General features: G+C 44.4%; 1 protein-coding gene across 1 annotated transcript in view; it reads left to right on the plus strand.

Moving 5' to 3' along the window:
• KCNH6 (potassium voltage-gated channel subfamily H member 6) overlaps positions 1–21,116 on the plus strand; it is a 111,319-nt gene that overhangs the window by 52,158 nt on the left and 38,045 nt on the right. Inside the window, exons 3-6 of the mRNA XM_035135609.2 lie at positions 2,085–2,240; positions 9,897–10,006; positions 17,403–17,721; positions 19,709–19,917. Of these exons, the coding sequence (XP_034991500.2) occupies positions 2,085–2,240; positions 9,897–10,006; positions 17,403–17,721; positions 19,709–19,917 (794 nt within the window). The remainder of the gene's footprint in view (positions 1–2,084; positions 2,241–9,896; positions 10,007–17,402; positions 17,722–19,708; positions 19,918–21,116) is intronic.

Genomic DNA, 21,116 nt, shown 5'->3' on the forward strand with positions numbered 1-21,116 from the left:
TGTCACACGACGCCGGGCCCCCTCAATGTGGGGGGCAAGTCGGCGCCCCTCGGTGGCAAGTGTAGTGAGGTCTTCAATCCATTGAATTTACTCTGGTTTCTCTTCAGATCGTATAAATCCATTGAATAAATGGAGCCGTACATTTATCTTTCCAAGGCAGCAATATCAGTCTTTTGTTCATAGTAAGGGCACAGATGTATACATTTTGTACATTGTCCACTTGTCAAATTCCATATAGTAGGTATGGTAGTTCAAAATAATATTTGCCTCTGAAACTTTTGGAATTTTTCATGCAGTCATGCGATATAATACAATCTGCATTATATATATATATATATATATATATATATATATATATATGAACAACACACACACTTAGGTACAAGGACACATCTAAGCATCACATGTTGTTTGGCCCTGAGAGTGCGTTTTGTTCGGTTGTGTGTAATAGTGTAGCATCTGTTGTGTAGCATCTGTTACTACCATCACCTCAGCCATAGTGGCACAAATGAACAGGCAAATCATTGTCACGTAGGAAAGATAACATGCCAAAGCAAGGACTATTTCACATGTTACTTCGTTCATCAGAGAGAGACTGTAATCATTGAGCTGTTTTGTGCTGTGTTGTGATTCAAGCTGCTTAGTTGTGAGCCAAAATACTGCTACTATGACTACTCTTCTACTTTTATTTTTAAAGAAAGGCTTCCTTGGTTACTTGAGAGCCCTAACAAGAAGCTGCTTTACTTGGTTTTTAAATCTAAGCCCTGCATTAGAGGTAGCTCTCATTGCCTCCTTGTTATTTTTTTTAAAAAATTAATCAGACATAACTTTCATTAACTCCAGTGAGTAATTAGCTGGCTATGTTCTCATGGCAAAGCTCATTGGTCATGGGGTTCAAAGAACTGCGTGAAGCAGCCACAACAGAACACTTAATAGAGCAGGGATGCTGCCATCTAGTTGTGGTCTACAGCAGGCATAGGCAAACTCCGGCCCTCCAGATGTTTGAGACTACAATTCCCATCAGCTAACAGGACCAGTGGATGATGGGAAATGTAGTCCCAAACATCTGGAGGGCCGGAGTTTGCCTATGCCTACAGCTTCTGTCATCCCTGGTCATCGTCTGCTCCATCCAGGATGGATAGGAGTTGGAGTCTAGTGGCATCCAGAGTGCCATAGGTTCCCCAACCCTGGCTGACTTTTAAATAAGGTGGTGCTTTTCAGAATGTGAGGCTCTGCTGAATTCACCACATGATAATACGTTTTGGGGTGGGGACCATAGCTGCCAAGTTTTCCCTTTTCTCGCGAGGAAGCCTATTCAGCATAATGGAATTTCCCTTAAAAAACGGGAGAACTTGGCAGCTATGGTGGGGACTTTGCAGGAGAATGCTAGGGGAGAGTCATCCTTCTGTTGTCCTTCTCCTGTCTACACATCATCATACATGATCATACATAAAGATCAATTTACCAAGAGGTCTTGGCTGCAATACCCGTCCTCTCAGAGAGCATCACTGCACTTCCTCCAGTACCAGTGTCACAGCACCATCCATAGGGACATATAACTTGTGACTGTGATGCAAAACAGCACCAGTTCCTCCCTTTAGCTAATATACTGTGTTTGTTTCTTGTAACATCAGTGCAGCTTGTTTTCTGTAGGCTGCAAGTTTGTGCTATTTCCAAACTATTGGCACTGGGATATTTCACCAGAACACAGCAACCCTATCTCATATACAGCTTCTTGAACACTGAGGGAAGCTGGGGACAGTGTGGAATTGATTTATGCATTCAAATAAAATGTGCATGGATTATTATTATTATTGATATTATTGTTTCTCATTGTTTATAATATGCTTTTTTTATATAAAAAAGAACATTGTACTTAATTGATCACATGAGATGTTTGAGCCACTTTGGGCACAATTTTGTGGGAAAGTGGCATACAAATAAACAGATGGTGATGATACAATGACGTCATTAAAAATCAGATTTGAGCCACTGGGGGTGGCTGGGTGATGCATTCCCTGCTGGCTGAGCTTCTTCTCCATCTCGTCTTCACTCGTTGTGTCGTGTTTTTTTTTTCATGGCAGCATCCTGTATACGCTGTTTGGTGGATGTGGTCCCAGTCAAGAATGAAGAAGGAGTTGTCATCATGTTCATCTTGAACTTTGAAGACCTGGCAGCTCTCATAGCCAAAAGTGCCCGGCAGAGTCTACACCAGCGCTTGTCCCAAGGTTGGCGAACAGGTGAGAAGTCCAAAGTGGCTCAGAATCCTTTACCTTGAGGCAGGGGGGTCTACGGAGGTTAGGGGGTGGCATTTCAGCAAGTGGGTGGTAAAATGGAATCTCTGAATTTTCTCTGGAACTTGGCATGAACATGGCTGATAGTATGGCTTGCAGATACCTCTTTGTATGTGGCCACGTTGAATGAGTTGCGACCACACTGGCAACTGTGGAAGAATGTTTTGTCAGAGGAAGATCTTCAAAACTCTACGGCCATAGGAAGTGAATTCTCTAAGATGGTATATTGGGAAGGAAGGTTGTCCTTAGGTGAGGAGGCAACAAGAAAACCAATCCTTCATAGAAAGGAAGAAAGAGAGAGCAAGAGGATATAGTTTGTCAAATCATGGACAAGGTTCTTAACATGAACATCAAAATTCTTTGAGCTGGCCATACAAATTTCCTCAAGCATGGGTTGCCAAGGTGCCTGTAGTCAGGAGGACTCTATTAGCAACTCCCTGCAGCCATAACTAGACATGTCCTCAAGCTCTTACTTCTCAACCTAGAAGTGTGAGTTCCAGAGAGCTCACAATATTGTCTCATCTACTCAGTGCGTGTAAGTCTAGGTTTTTCCACATATGCTAGGAATGACTGGTAAAATGGGAAGAAGTAGCAGGTGGCAGTCTACAGCAATCCAGTAAGAATAAGAATTATTTTCAGCCAGGCCAAGACTGCTGTTGATTCCAGATGTTGTGTGCAACTTGGAGAATTGGGCAACTCAACAGCATTTGTAGAAGGGGGGTGGGATTGTATCTCTGTAAAAGAACTAGGAATTATTTGACAGAATTTCCCACACCTTCTCAAAACAATTTCCAGGGTTCCTCATAGAGGAAGATGGCAGCCAGTATAAAACCAGTTCAGGTTTCCAGTGCAGATGTACCCTTAGATTCAGGGACTAAGTAATAAATTGCCTTAGCTCAGCATTAATTCAGCAGGCAGCAGCTTTGAATTCTACTAGGAGGCATTATGTGTAAAATTACTCCAAGCCCCTGGGGTTTTCAAAAGAACTCAGTAAATTGAGGAAATGAATGGAACATAGTGATCCCATTTTGCTGTGCAGGCTGGCCTTTAAGTTCTTGTTCTGAGGTTAGGAAGTGTGTGATCCGATGCATTTGTGAGAAGGCTGCAGTATAAATTAGCAGTAGACTTAATGAGTGTTTGTACCTGTGGAAAAAGCATTTCCCACCTCTGTGAATTTCCAAACATGTTCAGCTAATATGTAGCAGATGTTAAGATTAGGAAAAGCCAGTGCTTTTTTCTGGAGGGATGCAGGGGTATGCATACCCCTAAACATTTTGTGAATCTTTGTACTTTTGTCCATTTACTGTATTTATTTCCCCCGATTTGAACTATAAAATGGTTGTTTTCTTGAGTCAAAATGAGAGTACCCCTAAGCATTTTTTAGGAAAAGAAAAAGCACTGGGAAAAGCTAACTTGATTCAGTCAAAAGCTAGAAATTGTACTATAAGTCAATTTCTAAGGTTGTATTTCCCAGGCATGCTTCCCTGGGAGTAAGCCCCACTGAATTCAATGGGACTTACTTTGGAGTAGACATGTATTTCTTGTGTTTAGCACAGTTACAGAGATCTTTGCAGGCTCCCTTTCACTGTGCCTGTCAAGTTGTAGAAACGTTTTAGGCATCTGTGTCTATTACATATACTCTAAACAAATTGAAAGATTTTAAAGGTTTGGGGTTTCTCACAAACTATTTATTTTTTAATTGTTTGTTCATGCTTTCATAAAAGGGAAAGTACAAACTATTACATCAGGACTCAAGATAATAATATAACAGCCTGCACTCTAAAATATACAACAACAAAAAAATAGTTTACATAAGGAGGAGCTGGGCACACAGCATAGGCATTGATATAAACTGAAAACAACTTGTCGATTCTTGAAAGAAGCGGTAAACAATTCAAAAGAATCACATTTAAAATATAATATGGAATCCTTTCGGTTTTAATTTTGCAGTCTGTTGCAAAAGGTTACGGTTAAACGCATACTGATAACTGCAGCAAGCAACCCAACTTTGCTTAATATATACATCAGTCAGAATAAAGGGAAATAGATTAATGAATTGACTCCACAGTCCTCTAATGGCCAGAGCTCAGTGGTGGAGCAACAGCTGTGGATGCAGATGTTCCAAGGTTCAATCCCCATCATCTCCAGGGAGGGCTGGTGATGTCTCCCGTCTGAAGTCTGGAATGATGCTGCCATTCAGTGTAGACAACACTGAACTAGATGAGTCAATGGTCTGACTCGACATAAGGCAGATTCCAATGTCCCTGTTTTAGAGCATGCATTTGTACAGAAGTGCTGCTCATATACTTGCAGCCCAGAAGCCTTGCTGCATCCATGGCCAAAAAAATTGAGGCCAGTGGGAACTAACTGCTGCACTAGGTCAATCTTACAAAGCACTGGCTTAATGTCAGTGTTGCAAGAAAATTGCGTTGGTGCAATGAATGCAAGTGGTGCTTTGCAACTAGGAACCACAATGCTGAAGCATTCCAAATGAAGCAAGATCATAGAATGATAGAATTGTAGAGCTGGAAGGCACCGCAAGAGCAGGCATCCCCAAACTGCGGCCCTCCAGATGTTTTGGCCTACAACTCCCATGATCCCTAGCTAACAGGACCAGTGGTCAGGGATGATGGGAATTGTAGTCCAAAACATCTAGAGGGCCGAAGTTCTGCTCAAGAGTTCCGCTCAAGAGTCATCTAGTACAACCCCTTGTCTTATGCTGGCTACTAGGCACCATCAATAAACCTGTTCCATGTAGTGCAGAGCAATGGTGCATGAACAGTGACACTCCCATGTGGGTAATGGGAGGAGAGGGCTTTCCCCTCAAGGGTATGTGAATCACAGACCACCACCACCCTACTTCTAGGTTACACTTAGCAACAGATCACAAGGTGGTAAAGCAGGTATACATTAACTATAATGTTTCTATGATCCACCCAAATAGGTGCAACTCAGCGTCCATCCTAATTTCAGTGAAGAGAGCTATTCGAATATATTGTTTAACTTACACTATAAGAATAAATCAAAGCTAAGCATAACAGGAATGGGGATGTTACTGTGCGAAGATGAGAGCTCTATGCCCCTCCACCAAATATTGGGCCAGCTACTTAACGCGTATAATTTGGCAACCAAAATATTAATTTATATTTGGTGTCTGATGCCTCGAGGACCTCCCCTGCAGGACGAGTGCAGCTTAACACCATATTTTAGAGCACCTTTGCCACTACTAGCAAGTGTAATATTTGCAGATGAGGGTGAAGTCCCCAACTTAGTGCTTACAAACCCTAGGCCACAGGTAAGAGAACCTGTGGTCTCCCCAATGTTTTGGACCCCTGACTCCCATTAGATCCCCAGCTGGCCTGGCCAATGTTCAAGGATGATGGGAACCGGATGTCAACAACATCTGCTGCTACCAGTTCCCCATCCATAGTCTGCACCATGGTGTTGGCAGGGATGTGGAAGGAAAAACACATTGGCCACATGTGGTTGGGACTGCAAGGTTGCCAGGTGTGTTTATGTTGAGCTACCCAGAATCACAATACAAATGATGACTGCACACCACAGACTATTACTTTTATCCATTTTTCATGGGGTGCAAATAATAATAATAATAATAATTTATTATTTATACCCCGCCCATCTGGCTGGGTTTCCCCAGCCACTCTGGGCAGCTTCCAACAGAAGAATAAAATAATCAATTAAAGATTAAAAGCCTCCCTGAACAGGGCTGCCTTCAGATGTCTTCTAAAAATCTGGTAGCTGTTTTCCACTTTGACATCTGATGGGAGGGTGTTCCACAGGGCGGGCGCCACCACCGAGAAGGCCCTCTGCCTGGTTCCCTGCAACTTGGCTTCTCGCAACGAGGGAACTGCCAGAAGGCCCTCGGCACTGGACCTTAGTGTCTGGGCAGAATGATGGGGTGGAGAGCTGAGCTACCCAGAATCACAATACAAATGATGACTGCACACCACAGGCTATTACTTTTATCCATTTTTCATGGGGTGCAAAAGGACCTTTCACATAAGGAACTGGGTTATTTTTCTTGATAATAACCACCAGGTTTGAAATAGCCCAGCAATGGAAAACTCCAGGCATAGGAGCCAACTCTTAGGGGCCCATGTCCCTTCGCCGCCTGCCCCAATAAAATATTTGAGGGAGTTGATGGGCATTGCCATTCAAATGGTGTGTGTGTGTGCGCGTGTGTGTGTGCGTGTGCTACATCATGTGATCAATTATGGGGGGCAGGGCTTACCAGCCTCCCACCCCCCAAATATTTTATTCGAGTTGGCACCCCTGGCTCCAGGAAATGATTCTGAAGAAATTTGGTAGCAGTGAGTTTGGCATCTCAGTTTGGAAGAAAAATTACACCTCAGACCCATTTCTCCAAAGGCTTAGTCAAACCACGAAGCAGACTCCGTGTACTACCTGAAATAGCATTGTGCTTTGTATGCCAACAGCAGAAACTCGTGCATAAAACGGCCCTTTTCACATAGATCACTTGGGAAGAGTCTTCTTGGGATAATATTTGTGACTTTTTTGTTGTTGTCTTGGATACCTTACGTGTTTTGATCCTTGCTTGTGCTAACACAACTTTCTGTAATGACCTCTTCTTCTTTGTCATTGTTTATTTGTATTGTTTGTACTTAATTATTTTTTAAAAAGAAACCCAAGGTATAATACAGCAATTGTTCCAATTTAAAAGTATAACTTTATCAATTATTAATTTTTATTTTTTAATAAAAAAAATTAATAAGAAATAATTGGGAATATAATTTGATTTTTTTGTTTTAGTTTGTTTTTCTAATTGGAATATGATTATGATTATAGGTTGATTGGCTGTTATTACTGGAAAATTAATAAAAATGATTTTTAAAAAAGTATAACTTTACCTACTCTAGTATTTTGTGGGTGAATGCAGAGGAAAGGTGAGGATCCTGTTATGCCAATAAGTACAAAATCACAAGATTTGGTCAGCCCGGTGGCCACACTGGTTGGGGATCCTGTCTACTGACAGCAGCAAGACAGATATCCCAAGACCCTACAACAGAAGGAAGGCATAATCACAGAATTCATATCCTTGGTCTCTCTACGCCCTCCTCACCTTGTAGTCAGAACATTTTTATTTTTATTAAATAATGTTCTGATGTTTTATTAAAATAGCTGTTAGGGAGAATGAGGCGACCGCCTCAAGTGACAGCAGCCTGGAGCCGTGGCGGGCCTTGGCGCCTCAAATTTCAGTAGAGCCTTGTGCCCCCTGCCTCTCACGCTCCATTCTGAATAACAGTTGAGGTTTCCCCTGCGACACCCCCAAGGTTCCTTGCCTAGTGCGACCAAGCCAGCTGTCCTCCCCTAAATCTGCCTCTGCTTGGAGGAAGCAGTGGTTGTTCCTAGCTGCCACTGCGACTGTGCACAGAATGAAGAGGAGGAGCCATCTTGTCCTTTGCCCCTAGGCACTAAAATGTCATAGGCTGGCCCTGGGTTAACCCCCCTCCCCAATCCTCCTCTCCCCCATGAATATTTCACCAGAAAATGCTATTTGCTGCACTTAGCATCTGGGGAGGATTTTCAGTAGGAAAACAGCACAGGGTGGGGCAGGATTAACCTTGCTTTCCCCCACACTGTGGTCCCAATTCATTTTATATCTGGAACCTACAATCTGTAAACCACTGAGGAAAAGCAGGGAAGACCAGCTGTTCCTTAAAAGGCAGCTCAAACCATGAGATTCCATAGCACAGATGGGAAATCCTGCAACCTATGAGGTGCATGTACGGATAGGTAAATATGCCAGTCCCACGTTCTCTCAGCTTTTAATTTTTCAGTCTTAAATTCAGTAAATCCACATTTCTAAATCAGTTTGCATTTTGTTTTGTTTTGCTTTTCTTTTTTAAAAAATTATTGTGAAAATTCACCAGCATTGTTGTGCAGAACACATTTTTTTTAATACACAACGTTGCCAAGCAACTTTCCCTACTATAAGGCATTTTGGTGCATTATTTTCACCAAAATATATGCCCTTCTATGCACACTTTACACTAGTACGTGTATTAGTTGGCTGAAGAAGTGCACTGCCAGTTTTGAAGGATGGCTGTGTTTCATTTCTCATGTGGTTTTAGAAAAATATGAATTAGGTAAGTTCAGCGAGAACTGAATTGATCTCCCATCTTGAGCCGCATGTCATCTTCTGCTGCTCTAGGTGTGGGCCGCCAAGCCCTGAAGAGCTCTGCCCACTGTTCCCCACAGTCTAGATTTTCGCCATGAGCTGAATGGTGGGGAAACATTTATTGCTCTCATGCCATTAAGCAGCACAGGAAAGGCAATTTGGACTTTGTTGGGAGTGCTAGGGGAGACTTTGAGTTCCCCCACCATCACTTCCAATGCAGCCAAGACCACTGTCCTCAAAGCTGCTGCTATTTAGTAGTAGTCGTAGTCCTGGGCAGACCAGGACCTCCATATACGCTGCCCAGGCTTGCACCCTGCAGAGGTCACTTTGGTGCCTCTAACGCAGCAAAAACAATGGAGGAGGCAGGAGCTACAAGTTACGCATCTCTGCAGCCACAGCAGGCACTGCGATTCTCCAGTGTTTTTACTTTACCCCCTGAGACACACTCGGTTGTCTCTCAAGGCAAGAGTTAGGAAATCATGCCACATTTTCATAAATGCATAACCAAGCAACCACATGGTAAAAGGCAAATTCCCACCGGATAGCTTGTTTGCTTGTATTCACCCAGTATCCAGAAGAGGTAATTGTGTTATACGTATATTAAAGTTATTAAGGTATTGTTGCTGGATTTGCAGGACTGTTGCTGTCCACCCATTTCCCTCCTCCAACTCCTCCTCCTTCTCCTATCAATCCTGTTAATTTGTTTGGACTAGCCGCTGCCTTTAAAGGAACTGGCACAGTTGATGTCTAGATAGCAGCTGCCTGGCAAGCCAGCATGCTCATCACCCAGAAAAATGCAGTGATCACCAGAGAAAGACATTGTCTGAAAGCTGTAGCGGAAGGACGGGAATTTCCTCAAGAAATGGTTACCATAACTTGGATCTAAAGATCCCCTTCCATACATGAAGCCACTATTCTCCTTGTACAAGCAAGGCGCCAGATAAAATTAAGCCATAGCTAGAGATTCTGTCCTGCATATTCTGTCATTAGGTGCTCTTCTGTCTTCCAGAGCTACACAGGAAGTATTTTTAGCTGCCAATTCTGGACGCCTCTTTAGTTTGGCATGTCTATGGATTCAGTTGCCTTGAGAATCCAGCGAAGGAATACGAAGTCTACATGTAGGCTTGGAAGGAAAAGTCTCTATGTGGGCAGCAACACTTCCTCTCTAGAATTTGTGTTGTTGCCCAGAGACTTGGGACCGTCGTGACGTCTTCCGAGACTTTCCTAAGCTTTTTGCCAGATGCGGCAAAACTAGCTGGTAGAACACAATGCAACTGTGCCAGCTGCGCATGTCTGTGATTTTCAGTCTTTGAACCTGACTGTCCTCCCCCAGCCCCCACTGCCTTGCCTGTTGCATGTTGCAGATAGGTTATATTTGGGTTTTTTTGTGTGTTTTTGTTTCGTGTGTGTGTGTGTGTTTTTCTTTTTCTTTTCTTAACAAGGTCAAAATACGAGCTTGAAGTTTAGTCTCCCGCCCCTACAACGTCTCACACTGCGGCGGAAATCTCTGACTGCCACTGAGTTTGATGGAGTAGCCATTGACTATGGAAAGGTAATCATTCACCGTAGACTTTGTATGATAATGATAAGCCCACCTATTTGGTTAGCCTCCACCCCCCCAACCCTGTTCCTCGGCTCTCCTGCTACACCTTCCATCTGCAAATTAGGAAAAAGAGCCAAGATCTCCCTGCGGCTAGGCCAGGACAATGCGACAGGAGCAGTCAAAATCCCGGCAGGATAGGGCTTGAAACCATTTGATCCTGTCCGGAACATCTCACAAGGGCATGACACCACTTGTACCATACCAGGCTGCATCCAGACGTGTGGCTTCTAGTGCTAGCCATTCATTGCTCTCCTCTGGCAAACCTCAGGCAAAATTGCAGTTGACTTTCCTCCCTATGAGACTATTGTGCTTTCTCAGTGTTGACACATGTTCCATCCACACCACTGGGCATGGCATAGGCGCTGCGGGCGGGCCCATTTGAAACTCAGCAAGCGTCCTCTGGAATTTAAACCTGCAAATAAAAATTAGTAATTGAGGGCTAATTTTAAAAAATGTTTTGAAAAAATAAAAATGGAGCTATCGAATGGCACCCACTGCGAAGATTATAGTGAATGTGGGAAGAGCAGATTCCCTTTCCTGATAAGGTCCCTGCCCATGTCAAAAGGACAGGAGAGTAGCACTAAAGTACGGAAATTTTGAACATCATAGTCCCAGATTTCCCCAGTGTATTTCCTGTGGAGATTGCACTGTTTTTTCATTCTTCTAGGGGGAAAGCTGGCGTTTTAGGCGTCTGAGAAAAGCTGGAAGAAGCACGGGGATGACAAAGATTGGCTGGTGGCAATTCCTCACTAAATATCTAGTGTAGCAGCACTCTCAGGACTCGTCCACACTACTGCTTGTCTCATGCGTAGAAATTACGGATCTGAGCAGTTCCCCCCCCCCCTGCTCTGCTCCTTTCCCAGGGAAAACCTGCTCTTTGGCGATAAATCAATACAAAAGGCAGTCCGCAGAGAACTCGAATTGCCGTTTGCTCTGACTGAGCTCTGAGGAGCGGTTTTCCCCGGGGGAAAGCAGCGGAACCAGGGGGGACGCATGGATGAGCCCTCAGTCTCTGGCCTGTGGAAGCTGAGGCATGTTGTGATCCCTGAAGCTCCCAGTCTTTTGGGCATGCTCTTGCTGTTACTGCGCAAAGGGAATCTGTAGGAGCTTCTCCCCTAAGGCTCCTTGCCTTGTGGCAGCGCAGTTTTCATTGTGGCTGCAGCTGAGGAGGGAAGACATACCCTCCAACATTTCTCTGATGAAAATAGGAATCTCCTAATAATAATAATAATAATAATAATAATAATAATAATAATACCCTGCCCATCTGACTGGGATGCCCCAGCTGGGTGGGGTGGTTTCCAACAGATATAAAAACATTTTTTTAAAAAATTTAAACATTAAAAATCCCCATACAAGGCTGCCTTCAGATGTCTTCTAAAGGTTATATAGTTACCTATCGCCTCAGGGGTCACATAACTCCATACCCCCCCCAACATTTCTCCAATGAAAACAGGGATATCCTAAGGAAAAGCGGGACATTCTGGGATCAAGTTAGAAAGCAGGAAAGCTTCTGTAAATCTGGGGCTGTCCCTGGAAAATAGGGACCCTTGGAGGCTGTAGGGAAGAGTTAGACCTCCCCTTCTCAAGAGCGACAATCTGAAAACCAGCCCTTTCCCTTGCCCACTGGTACCTAGTATTTAATGCTTTCCAACAACCAGATGTGTTTAGAATTAATAATACTAAAGATGTCTGGTTTGAGCCTAAGCAAGCGCAGGCATTGAGGTTGATCTGCTTTCAAGCCATTCTAAATCAGGCCATTAGAGGGCAGGGCATGACGCACAAGGCTACTGCCAAGAATGTCGCCAGAGCCGTGCTAGATGGGAAATCGGGGCGGCCGGGGGGGGGGGGAGATGCAAGGAGGCATGGGGCACAATGGACTCTTGAACCTTTAATTTCTGTGCAGAGGAAGGAATTGTCAAGCTGCACCTGCCAAAATTCCCTAGTCTGCACAACTATTAAAGAACCAGGAGCCCAGTCCCCTTTTCATAGAATCATAGAAATGTAGAGCTGGAAGGGACCCCGGGGGTCATCTAGTCCAACCCCCTGCAATGCAGGAATCAAATTTGTATCTGGCCACTCTAGATCTGTGATCGGGTTCTCCTGCATTTTTAAAATATATATCTAATAGTGGATGGGAATTTGGAACATGGAACTGTGGGAAGAGGCTTTCTCATTCTCTCTGTGCCATTTTCACAGTTAAAACACACACACACACACAGCTGGGGTAAAATAACAGCTTTGGCGTGTGTGTGTGTGTGTGTGTGTGTGTGTATGTGATTTTAATTGAGAAAATGGTCTGTGAGGGGAGAGGATTTAGAAAGGGGGGGGGAAGAACCTCTCCTAGCACTGTGATCTTGATCTAATTTGGGCTCCCAGCTGGCTGCTGTTATCTCTGTTTAGGAAAAAGAAAAAACAAGGGCAATCTGAATCATAGATTTCCTGAGGATATACCCCAAAGCACAGCAGTCACAGAATCTTAAAAGACAAAGAGAACCGTGTAAATGGAGTGAAGTGGGGGACAAATTGTGCTGGTTGATTAGAAAGGAGTTGTGGTGATAAAATTACATCCCTTTTACCCAGGTAACTTATTATAATAACATTTAAGCACGCACAAAAAGAACTAGAATCCAAATGCTGGCGAACCTATGGGCAAATGTCTGCATGGCAGCAACGAGGCTCATGTGGCGTCTTGTTACTCTTCTCTGCACTCTGAGTAAAAATATTAATTAATTAAAAATTAATGGTGCATTAGAAGTGAAAACAATTGTGCCTAGAATAGTTGCTAGAGAAAGAAGCAAGCCTCTTTTTAACTCGTCATCAGTTGCTTGTTGAGAGAATGCTGTTCTTCTGATCCTCCCGGCTGAAAACGTTCCAGGTAACACCAGACAGGAGGTTTCAGCTGCACTGCCAAGGGTTTTAGGTTTTGTTTTTTAACCAGTATAAAGCAACGCACAGGATCGCTACATTTTCTAGAGAGTAACGGGCAGCTCTGGCATTGCTTGAGACATTAGCTTCGGCAATTTGGAATACTATGTTCTCAAGGTATCTAGGATGTAGATTTCCCATAGGTATGTAGAAGTCCTTATCTCTGCATCTCAAGTGTTCTGGACATGGGTAGAAGGCTACTCCCTGCCATTAAATGTTCAAGGCATGTTGAAAACAAAAGCACATGGTATTACGAACAACACACCAAGGGAGAGGCTGGCAGATTGCATGACATTATACTGAGCTGCGAAGATCCCATGTCAGGGGTGGGGAGCCTGTGGCCTTGCAAATGCTGCTGGACTGCAGCTCCCATTATTCCTGACCATTGGCCATGCTGGCTAAGGCTTATGGGAGTTGGAGTCCAACAGCACCTAGAGGGCCACATATTCTCTACCCCTGCCCAGTGCTAATAGTACATGTCTTCTTCTTCTTCTTCTTCTTCTTCTTCTTCTTCTTCTTCTTCTTCTTCTTCTTCTTCTTCTTCTTCTTCTTCTTCTTCTTCTCCTCCTCCTCCTCCTCCTCCTCCTCCTCCTCCTCCTCCTCCTCCCTTCTACGTACCTTCTTCTTTCCTTTTGGCTTGCCACAGTACGGGGGTCAAACAAATTTTGCAGGTTTTCTTATGGATTCAGGTCATGCTAAGTCACCACCAAAACTAGTCCCCAGTATTGTTACCAGCACTGCTGTGATAGATTTGTGTAGGTTTGGTGTGACTGCCGCAGGAACGTATTGGCTGGTGTCAATTCCCCCAACTACCTGTTTTAACATTATTTTTAGTGCATATTTAAGAATCTTTTCTTGTCTTTTTAAAAGGTTCCTTAGGCTTGAAACTAACAAAACCAGAAACTTCCCATCCAGTATACTTAATTCAACCACTCCACGGAATTAGGAAAGGAGAATTCCATGGGAAGTAGGGAGCCTAGCAGGCTTTTCACCTTACCTGGGATAGTAGAGAACTGCACAGTATTGGAGAAATAGGGAGGTTAGGCTGTTGTTGCTGGGTGTGTTTGTTTTTATAAAGGCATTCATATTGAAAATATCAATAAAGGTACTTGGTATCAGTATTTTCATAAACTCAGCAAGGTGTCCGTTTTTGCAGACAGACTTATTTCATTTCATTTTATCCAGCCCATCCTCCAATGGGATGAGAATGGCATACATGGTTCTTTGCCGCCGCCGCCCCTATTTTATATTTACAACAACCCTGTGAGGTCGATTAGGCCCAACGTCTCCCTGTAAGCATTATGGCTGAGTGGGGATCTGAATCCAGGTTGCCCTGGTCTGACACTGTGATAACCACTCCACCTCATTGGCTTGCTTATGTGATGACATAATTTGGATAGATATATTGTTTGGTTAAAGAGATGGTCGCAGGTAATCATTTAACTTCAGCCAGCAGTGCGGTAATTTTAGATCAGACACCCCCAAACTTCGGCCCTCCAGATGTTTTAGACTACAATTCCCATCTTCCCCGATCACTGGCCCTCTTAGCTAGGAATCATGGGAGTTGTAGGCCAAAACATCAGGAGGGCCGCAGTTTGGGGATGCCTGTTTTAGATTTTAATGGTCTTGCATCAGGAACCCCTCTTTAGGTGGTAATGTTCCGCGTGCCCTGCTCTGTTTGGGGGAACCTTTCTGATCCTTTTGCAGAGTGTGACGCTAGATCTCTGGCCCCAAGCCCTGCCCTGACAGCCCCACTGAACACAAAAACAAACATATGGAATTTGTGTATGGCATGAACAGTGGCAGTACTTCTCTGGAGAACAGCAATTCTAATGTGGAGGAATGATCTGAGTTTACACATCTTTTCAGGACCAGGAAAAGAGACAGGGAGAGCCCAGTGACGGTAGGAAGAGGATATATTAGTTGTAGTTTATCCCTCCAGGTGCCCATGTGTGTGGGTTGAATACAGTTTAACAATCTCATCTTTGGCAGCAAAAATTAAATGCATGGGAATTGGGCTGTTTTGGGCAACTCCAGCTATGAAGTAAGCTGGCTTCTCTTTCCTACCCTGCTTTGCAAAGAATCAGGCAACAACTTGTAAAGTTTAAAAATAAGACGGATTGGTTCACAGCAACAGTAGCAGTAAAAACGATGCAGGCAAAATATTTATATTTACTGTATTGCCAGCTTCAGGCATGTGCCAAAAGCTGGAGCAAGCAGACGTATGTCTGCATCCAACACTGGCCAAATGAAAAGGAGGGAGGGAGGAAGAAGCAGGTAAATACTACATGCTCCTTCCTCTCCAGGAGCAGAGGGGAAATGACATCACACAGAGCGCTCTCTACCAATTGTATTTCTATGGTCTCGGTATCTGCCTATCGGCAGTACAGCTCTGTGGACAAATCCCCTTCTCATGCTAACTAGTAAGAAGATGCATTTGTTAGGTTTGACTGCTAATCTCCCACAAGTTCCTCCAGTGATATTCCAAGGGGGAGTGTGTATGAGTGGAAGCAGATTATCATTTTCTGCATTAAAATTGTCCACGGTGCATCTCTTCAAGCCCAGAAACCTGATTGTGGACTCTACCCAAGTTGTGAGCAGATTGCTACCACCATGACTGCCCCCATATGTCGCCATGTTCCTGCTGCAAGCGACTGCAGCTCCAGATAAATGGGCTCTCTTTGGAAAGGTTCCATTCTGCTGCCAGGACAACCTGATAGCAAAAGTTGCAACATGTCTTGTGATGCATAACTGTTTGGGAACAGGTGGTGCTTCCATTGTCTGGAGATCTCTGTGCATTCTGTCTGTCCACCACAGACACACACACCCCAAAGATCTTGGGGTAGGGGTGGAGATTCTCTTGGCTTTTGTCATGCAAAGATATTGCAGTCTGGGGGGGGGGACCCAGATGTCTCAATTTATTTAAAGCAAATCCCTTGGCTCATGTCAAGGCACGGGCTTTTGCATAAGCCCCAGAACTGAACCCTCCGTGAGCCAGGTCTTTCTCCCACCTGACTCATCTGCTTAACTGACTCAGAATTAGTAGGGGAGGCTATTGGCTTTTACTTCCTAAAGAATCTGTGCTAGCTGCAAACACATTCATTAGGAGCAAGCACACATTTTCTCCCCCCCTCCCTATAATGATAATGAATTGATGCCCTCTGTAGCATTCCTTGCAACAAGCCAATATTAATCACACCACCTGTACATTAGCAACAACTGCTAGAGAGTTGCTTTCTTTACGGTAATGAAGGCACTATAAGCAGTGCAAAGATGCCCTGGTAGTAGTGATCTCATAAATGAACAGCATTTTAGTAGGAGGTAGACACCTTTTTTCACCCTTATTCCAGCCCCCCCCCTTTAAAAAAAAAACTCTTGGAGAGACTGCATATGACTAGTGTTTACGGAGAAATGTGGCCACATACAGGCAGACACCATGAACATAAAAAAGCCATCTTCTTGAAATACTTGCATGTTGCCAGGATAAAATTGAAACTTAGCCATAGAAAATGCCGTTCTAGTTTCAATCATTGCATTACCTGTGGTCATATCATGATTTCACCTATGGGAATATGTCTTAAAGAACAGGTAACTGTAAGAGAATTGCAGGAAATATTGGCTTCTACTGACATTTTCTCAGTGGGGTGGGGGGGACCTGGTTATATAAATTCACCATTCATGAAAAGTGAATAAGAACTAGAGGTATCAGATGTACAGAGATCAGATCTCATCAGATGTACAGAAAACCCAAAGATAGATTTTATTTAATCAAGCTTCAGTTCATCAGGTAATATCAGATTTTCCCAGGCCACAGTTGTGGAACAACAAAAAAAGACATTGGACTAGGATGAATTACTCAAAATGTGGGTCAAGCGAAAGTGTGGATGAGCCTTGAGCTAAAAAACTAAGTCGATCCTGGTTCAAATCACCTCTGACACTAAATCATTAGGTAGGCTTTAGGTAAAGCACTGGTCTCACTGTCTTATTGTCCCTATCTGTAATATGGGGACTGACCTACCTAGAGAGCTGTTGGGAGGAGATTACTGAGATAATGCATGTGAAATGCTTTGAGTATGTGTAAATGTGAAGCACCAGTATCACATGGAACGATGCAAATTTATGTATATATTGCCTTGCATTTCTATCCTGCCTTTCTTCCATCATGGAACCAAAGGCATGGCCATGCATGAAGCTCCTAGGCAGTCAGTCACCCATCCAAATATAACCCAAGCTATTTGCAACCAGGCAGTAGTCTTGGAATGACTTGCACTGAGAAGATACTCCAATGTGGAGATCAGCCCATTGCCCAGGACCTCCCATTACTTTCTCCTTCCTTTGTTCCTTCCCTCTTCTCTGTTGCTTTTAAACATTCAAGAGCTCCTCTTAATGAAACGCTTTCTTCCTGGCTGTCTTAAAGCCTGGAGGGGACTCCTTAAAGCTGAGGGAGTTGAAGACTGTGCCCATGGAGAACTGTGTCCAATCTGAGACCGAAGCACTGCTGGGGAAGGAGAGGAGATCGAGCCTGGAGACGGCATCTGACACTGAAGTGCGACACTCCGCCCCAGCGCAAGAGCTACCTTCTCTAGGGCTTCGAGGGCCGCGCCCTGCCAGGGGTTTGGGCCGGTTCCATCTTGGGGGCAGCTTCCATAGCCTCCGCCAGGTCTCCTCCTTGGAGAGTTTGGAGGCTGCAAGGTCTGAGTTCCAGAGAAAATTCAGGGAAAGGAGGGCAAACTCAGGTAGGGGGAAAGCCTGCATGCCCAGTACTCATTCTCACTACTATGTGCCATTGGGCTGCTGTTGATTGTGTTCACTTTTTGGGCCTGATAATCCTTGCAGAAGGCGGTTAGGCATGGGACTCCCCAATTTAGTAAACTTACGACAGCATTGTTATCTGCACACATGACAATGTCTAAACATTTCTTCCTTGGCTTTTAGAAAGCCCTTTTTTATAGGGAAACAAACCCACTAAAAGACGTTCTTGCGTATCAAGGATCCAGTTCGTTGTATCGGTAGATCTCTCAATTGAATGTTGGGAGTTCTGAAGCAAACTGGAGTTCAGTTTCCCACCCCCTTCTCCCTGTGCCCTACATACAGAATAAGACAAGAAATGGAGAGGGCAAAGGCACATTCATTCCTGTGGGAGGGCAGGAGCAAATGGGAAACAGCACCGTGGCAAAGCTCCTGGCTCTCCTCCGATTGCTCCATGCCCCCAAACATATACAGTGGTACCTTGGGTTAAGAACTTAATTTGTACTGGAGGTCCATTCTTAACCTGAAACTGTTCTTAACCTGAGATACCACTTTAGCTAATGGGGCCTCCCGCTGCCGCCGCACGATTTCTGTTCTCATCCTGAAGCAAAGTTCTTAACCCGAGGTACTATTTCTAGGTTAGCGGAGTCTGTAACCTGAAGCGTCTGTATCCTGAAGTGTCTGTAACCCGAGGTACCACTGTACTTGGTTGGAGAGCCTAAACAACAGCCAGGAAATGTTAAACAGATGCCATAGCCCAACTCATGATTTCAAGACACTGCAAATTATCCAGACCAGATCTGCATCTTGGATAGGCCCTTATTTTTAATCTGGCACCTCACAGGTCTCTTTTTAATATTCATAAAAAATATTCAATGAGCAGCTACCCCGCCACTGCCAAAAGTGATGGACCAAATAACCTCTGTGATTATAGCTGGTACCATAATATTCTGCAGCTTGTGGTGAAGCCAGAATTATTTAATTTAGAAGGGGAAGTGACCAACCCCTTGACATTAACAGTACAGCAGACCGCATTAAACTGGGAGGGAGCGGAAAGGGACAGAAGATCTGCTCCTGGGTTGATTCCACAAAATTATGTATTTTATGACCCTTATCAGTTGTGTAAAATATTTTCAACTCTTCTTGTATCTGTTAGGGATTTGAGCAAGATGCTCACTACCATCTATTTATACTAAACTAGTATAAATAGATGCGGGTGGCACTGTGGTCTAAACCACGAAGCCTAGGGCTTGCCGATCAGAAGGTTGGCATTCGAATCCCCACGACGGGGTGAGCTCCCATTGCTCGGTCCCAGCTCCTGCCAACCTAGCAGTTCGAAAGCACGTCAAAGTGCAAGTAGATAAATAGGTACTGCTCCGGCAGAAAGGTAAACGGTTTTCCATGTGCTGCTCTGGTTCACCAGAAGTGGCTTAGTCATGCTGGCCACATGACCCGGAAGCTGTACGCCGGCTTCCTCGGCCAATAAAGCAAGATGAGTGCCGCCACCCCAGAGTCTGTCACAACTAGACCTAATGGTCAGGGGTCCCTTTAACTTTACCTAGATAGGTAGGGCTTTACAACAGGAATGGGGCCAATGCGACCCTCTGGATGTTTGATTAGACATCCCACCGCCCTAGACCAGAGTTGAATTTTGATATATTGTCGCTCGTTTCACAGTGCTGTTTCCCTAATTCAAAGTATCCCCACCTCACAGAATAGAATATAGGTCCCTTATTTCAAAACATTATATTTCTGGTAAATACCACCAAAGCAAAACCACAGTGTCCCATATGTTGGGGGGCAAGAATGATCTCATGATGCTGTTCTCCTACTGTATCTCCTTGGCAGTAGAAAGTGAGTTGTTCTGACTTCCTGCATATGTGGAGTTCTGGGCACTGATGCCATCAGTTGTGAATTTTATTGACAAGCTGGCGATGAAATTTTAATTCCCTTCCTCCCTTTTTCCCCCATCAGAGGCGTCCCATGTCAAGCCCAACCAGAATTCCACGTCAGACTCCGACCTTATGAAATACAGGACAATCAGTCAGATCCCCCAGTTCACCCTCAACTTTGTGGAGTTCAACCTAGAGAAACATCGTTCAGGCTCTACCACGGAGATTGAAATCATCGCACCCCACAAGGTGACAGAGCGCACGCAGAACGTCACCGAAAAGGTCACTCAGGTATGTGGATCCGTCAACGTTCCAACCACCAGGTTTAGAGTGCGGGAGCCAAAGGTGAATTGATGCCAGAAGTAGGCCAAAATGATACAAAATAAAATGGAACAAGGAAGAATGGAGAAGATCTATCCTTAGTCTTTAAATATCTGGATTATCACCTACTTGGATGTACAGGAACATAGGAAGGAAATGTGAGAGCACATGAGGGCCACAAGCTTAGATGGTGTTGGGTGCATTTTATTATTATTATTATCATTATTATTATTATTATTATTATTATTATTAATGGATTAGACAGCAGTAGAAAGATCCATGACTTTGTTTAATCCAGGGGTGGGTGAGGAAACCTTTGACCCTCCAGGCATTGTTGGATTACAACTCCCATCAGCTCCACCATGCATGGTCGGGGATGATGGCAGTTTTACTCCAACACCATCTGGAGGGTCAAAGGTTTCCCCACCCCCACCCCTGGATTAAACAAAGTCATGGATCTTTCTACTGCCGTAGTTGCTCAAGAGAAACTCCCATGTTCAGGGGCAGTGTATCCCTGAGTACTAGATGCTACGTACAAAAACATGGGCAGGGCCAACTTCATACTAACCTGCATTGGCTCTTCCTGGAGGCACCCGGCCAGCTACTGTAGGGAAAAGGACTCAACTGAGTTTTGGTTTGGTCCAGGAGGGCATATCTTACCCTTTTAATAACAGTGGCAGCCTAGTGGACTTCTCACCCATTTGACCTCATAAGGTTGGTCTTAAGCTTTGCTGGGCACATAGCTCCCCCTAAACCCTTTAAAGCAACCTCTAGGGCATGGTGCTTTCTCAGTGCATTGACTTAGACTTTGTATGGGTTGGTGCCAGGGAGCAGGGAGGACAGGAACAGTTGCAGCACAGAAGCTGCTGCTAGGCAACAGGATTGATGCCTGATCAGTAGCGACACCAACTTGTCAATACTGGGTCATTAGCTGGCTGGAGGTGACAGGATTAGAGCTGACAGGACATTGCTGAAGGCTGGACAGAAAGGGCAGAGTCTATGAACGCTCCGCCGTCGTGGATCTGCCGCAGTCATCATCTTGCCAGTAAACATCAGCCATTAATTCTGCAGGCGAGAAAGGTTCTAGGAAGATGCCCCAAGATCCTTAGGTAAAGGCACGGGAACTTGATAGTGTGTGGGTCACATAAACTAATATTCAGTTCTTATTG

This window comes from Zootoca vivipara, chromosome 13, assembly GCF_963506605.1.
Source record: "Zootoca vivipara chromosome 13, rZooViv1.1, whole genome shotgun sequence".
In the NCBI taxonomy this organism is placed as follows: Eukaryota; Metazoa; Chordata; class Lepidosauria; order Squamata; family Lacertidae; genus Zootoca; species Zootoca vivipara.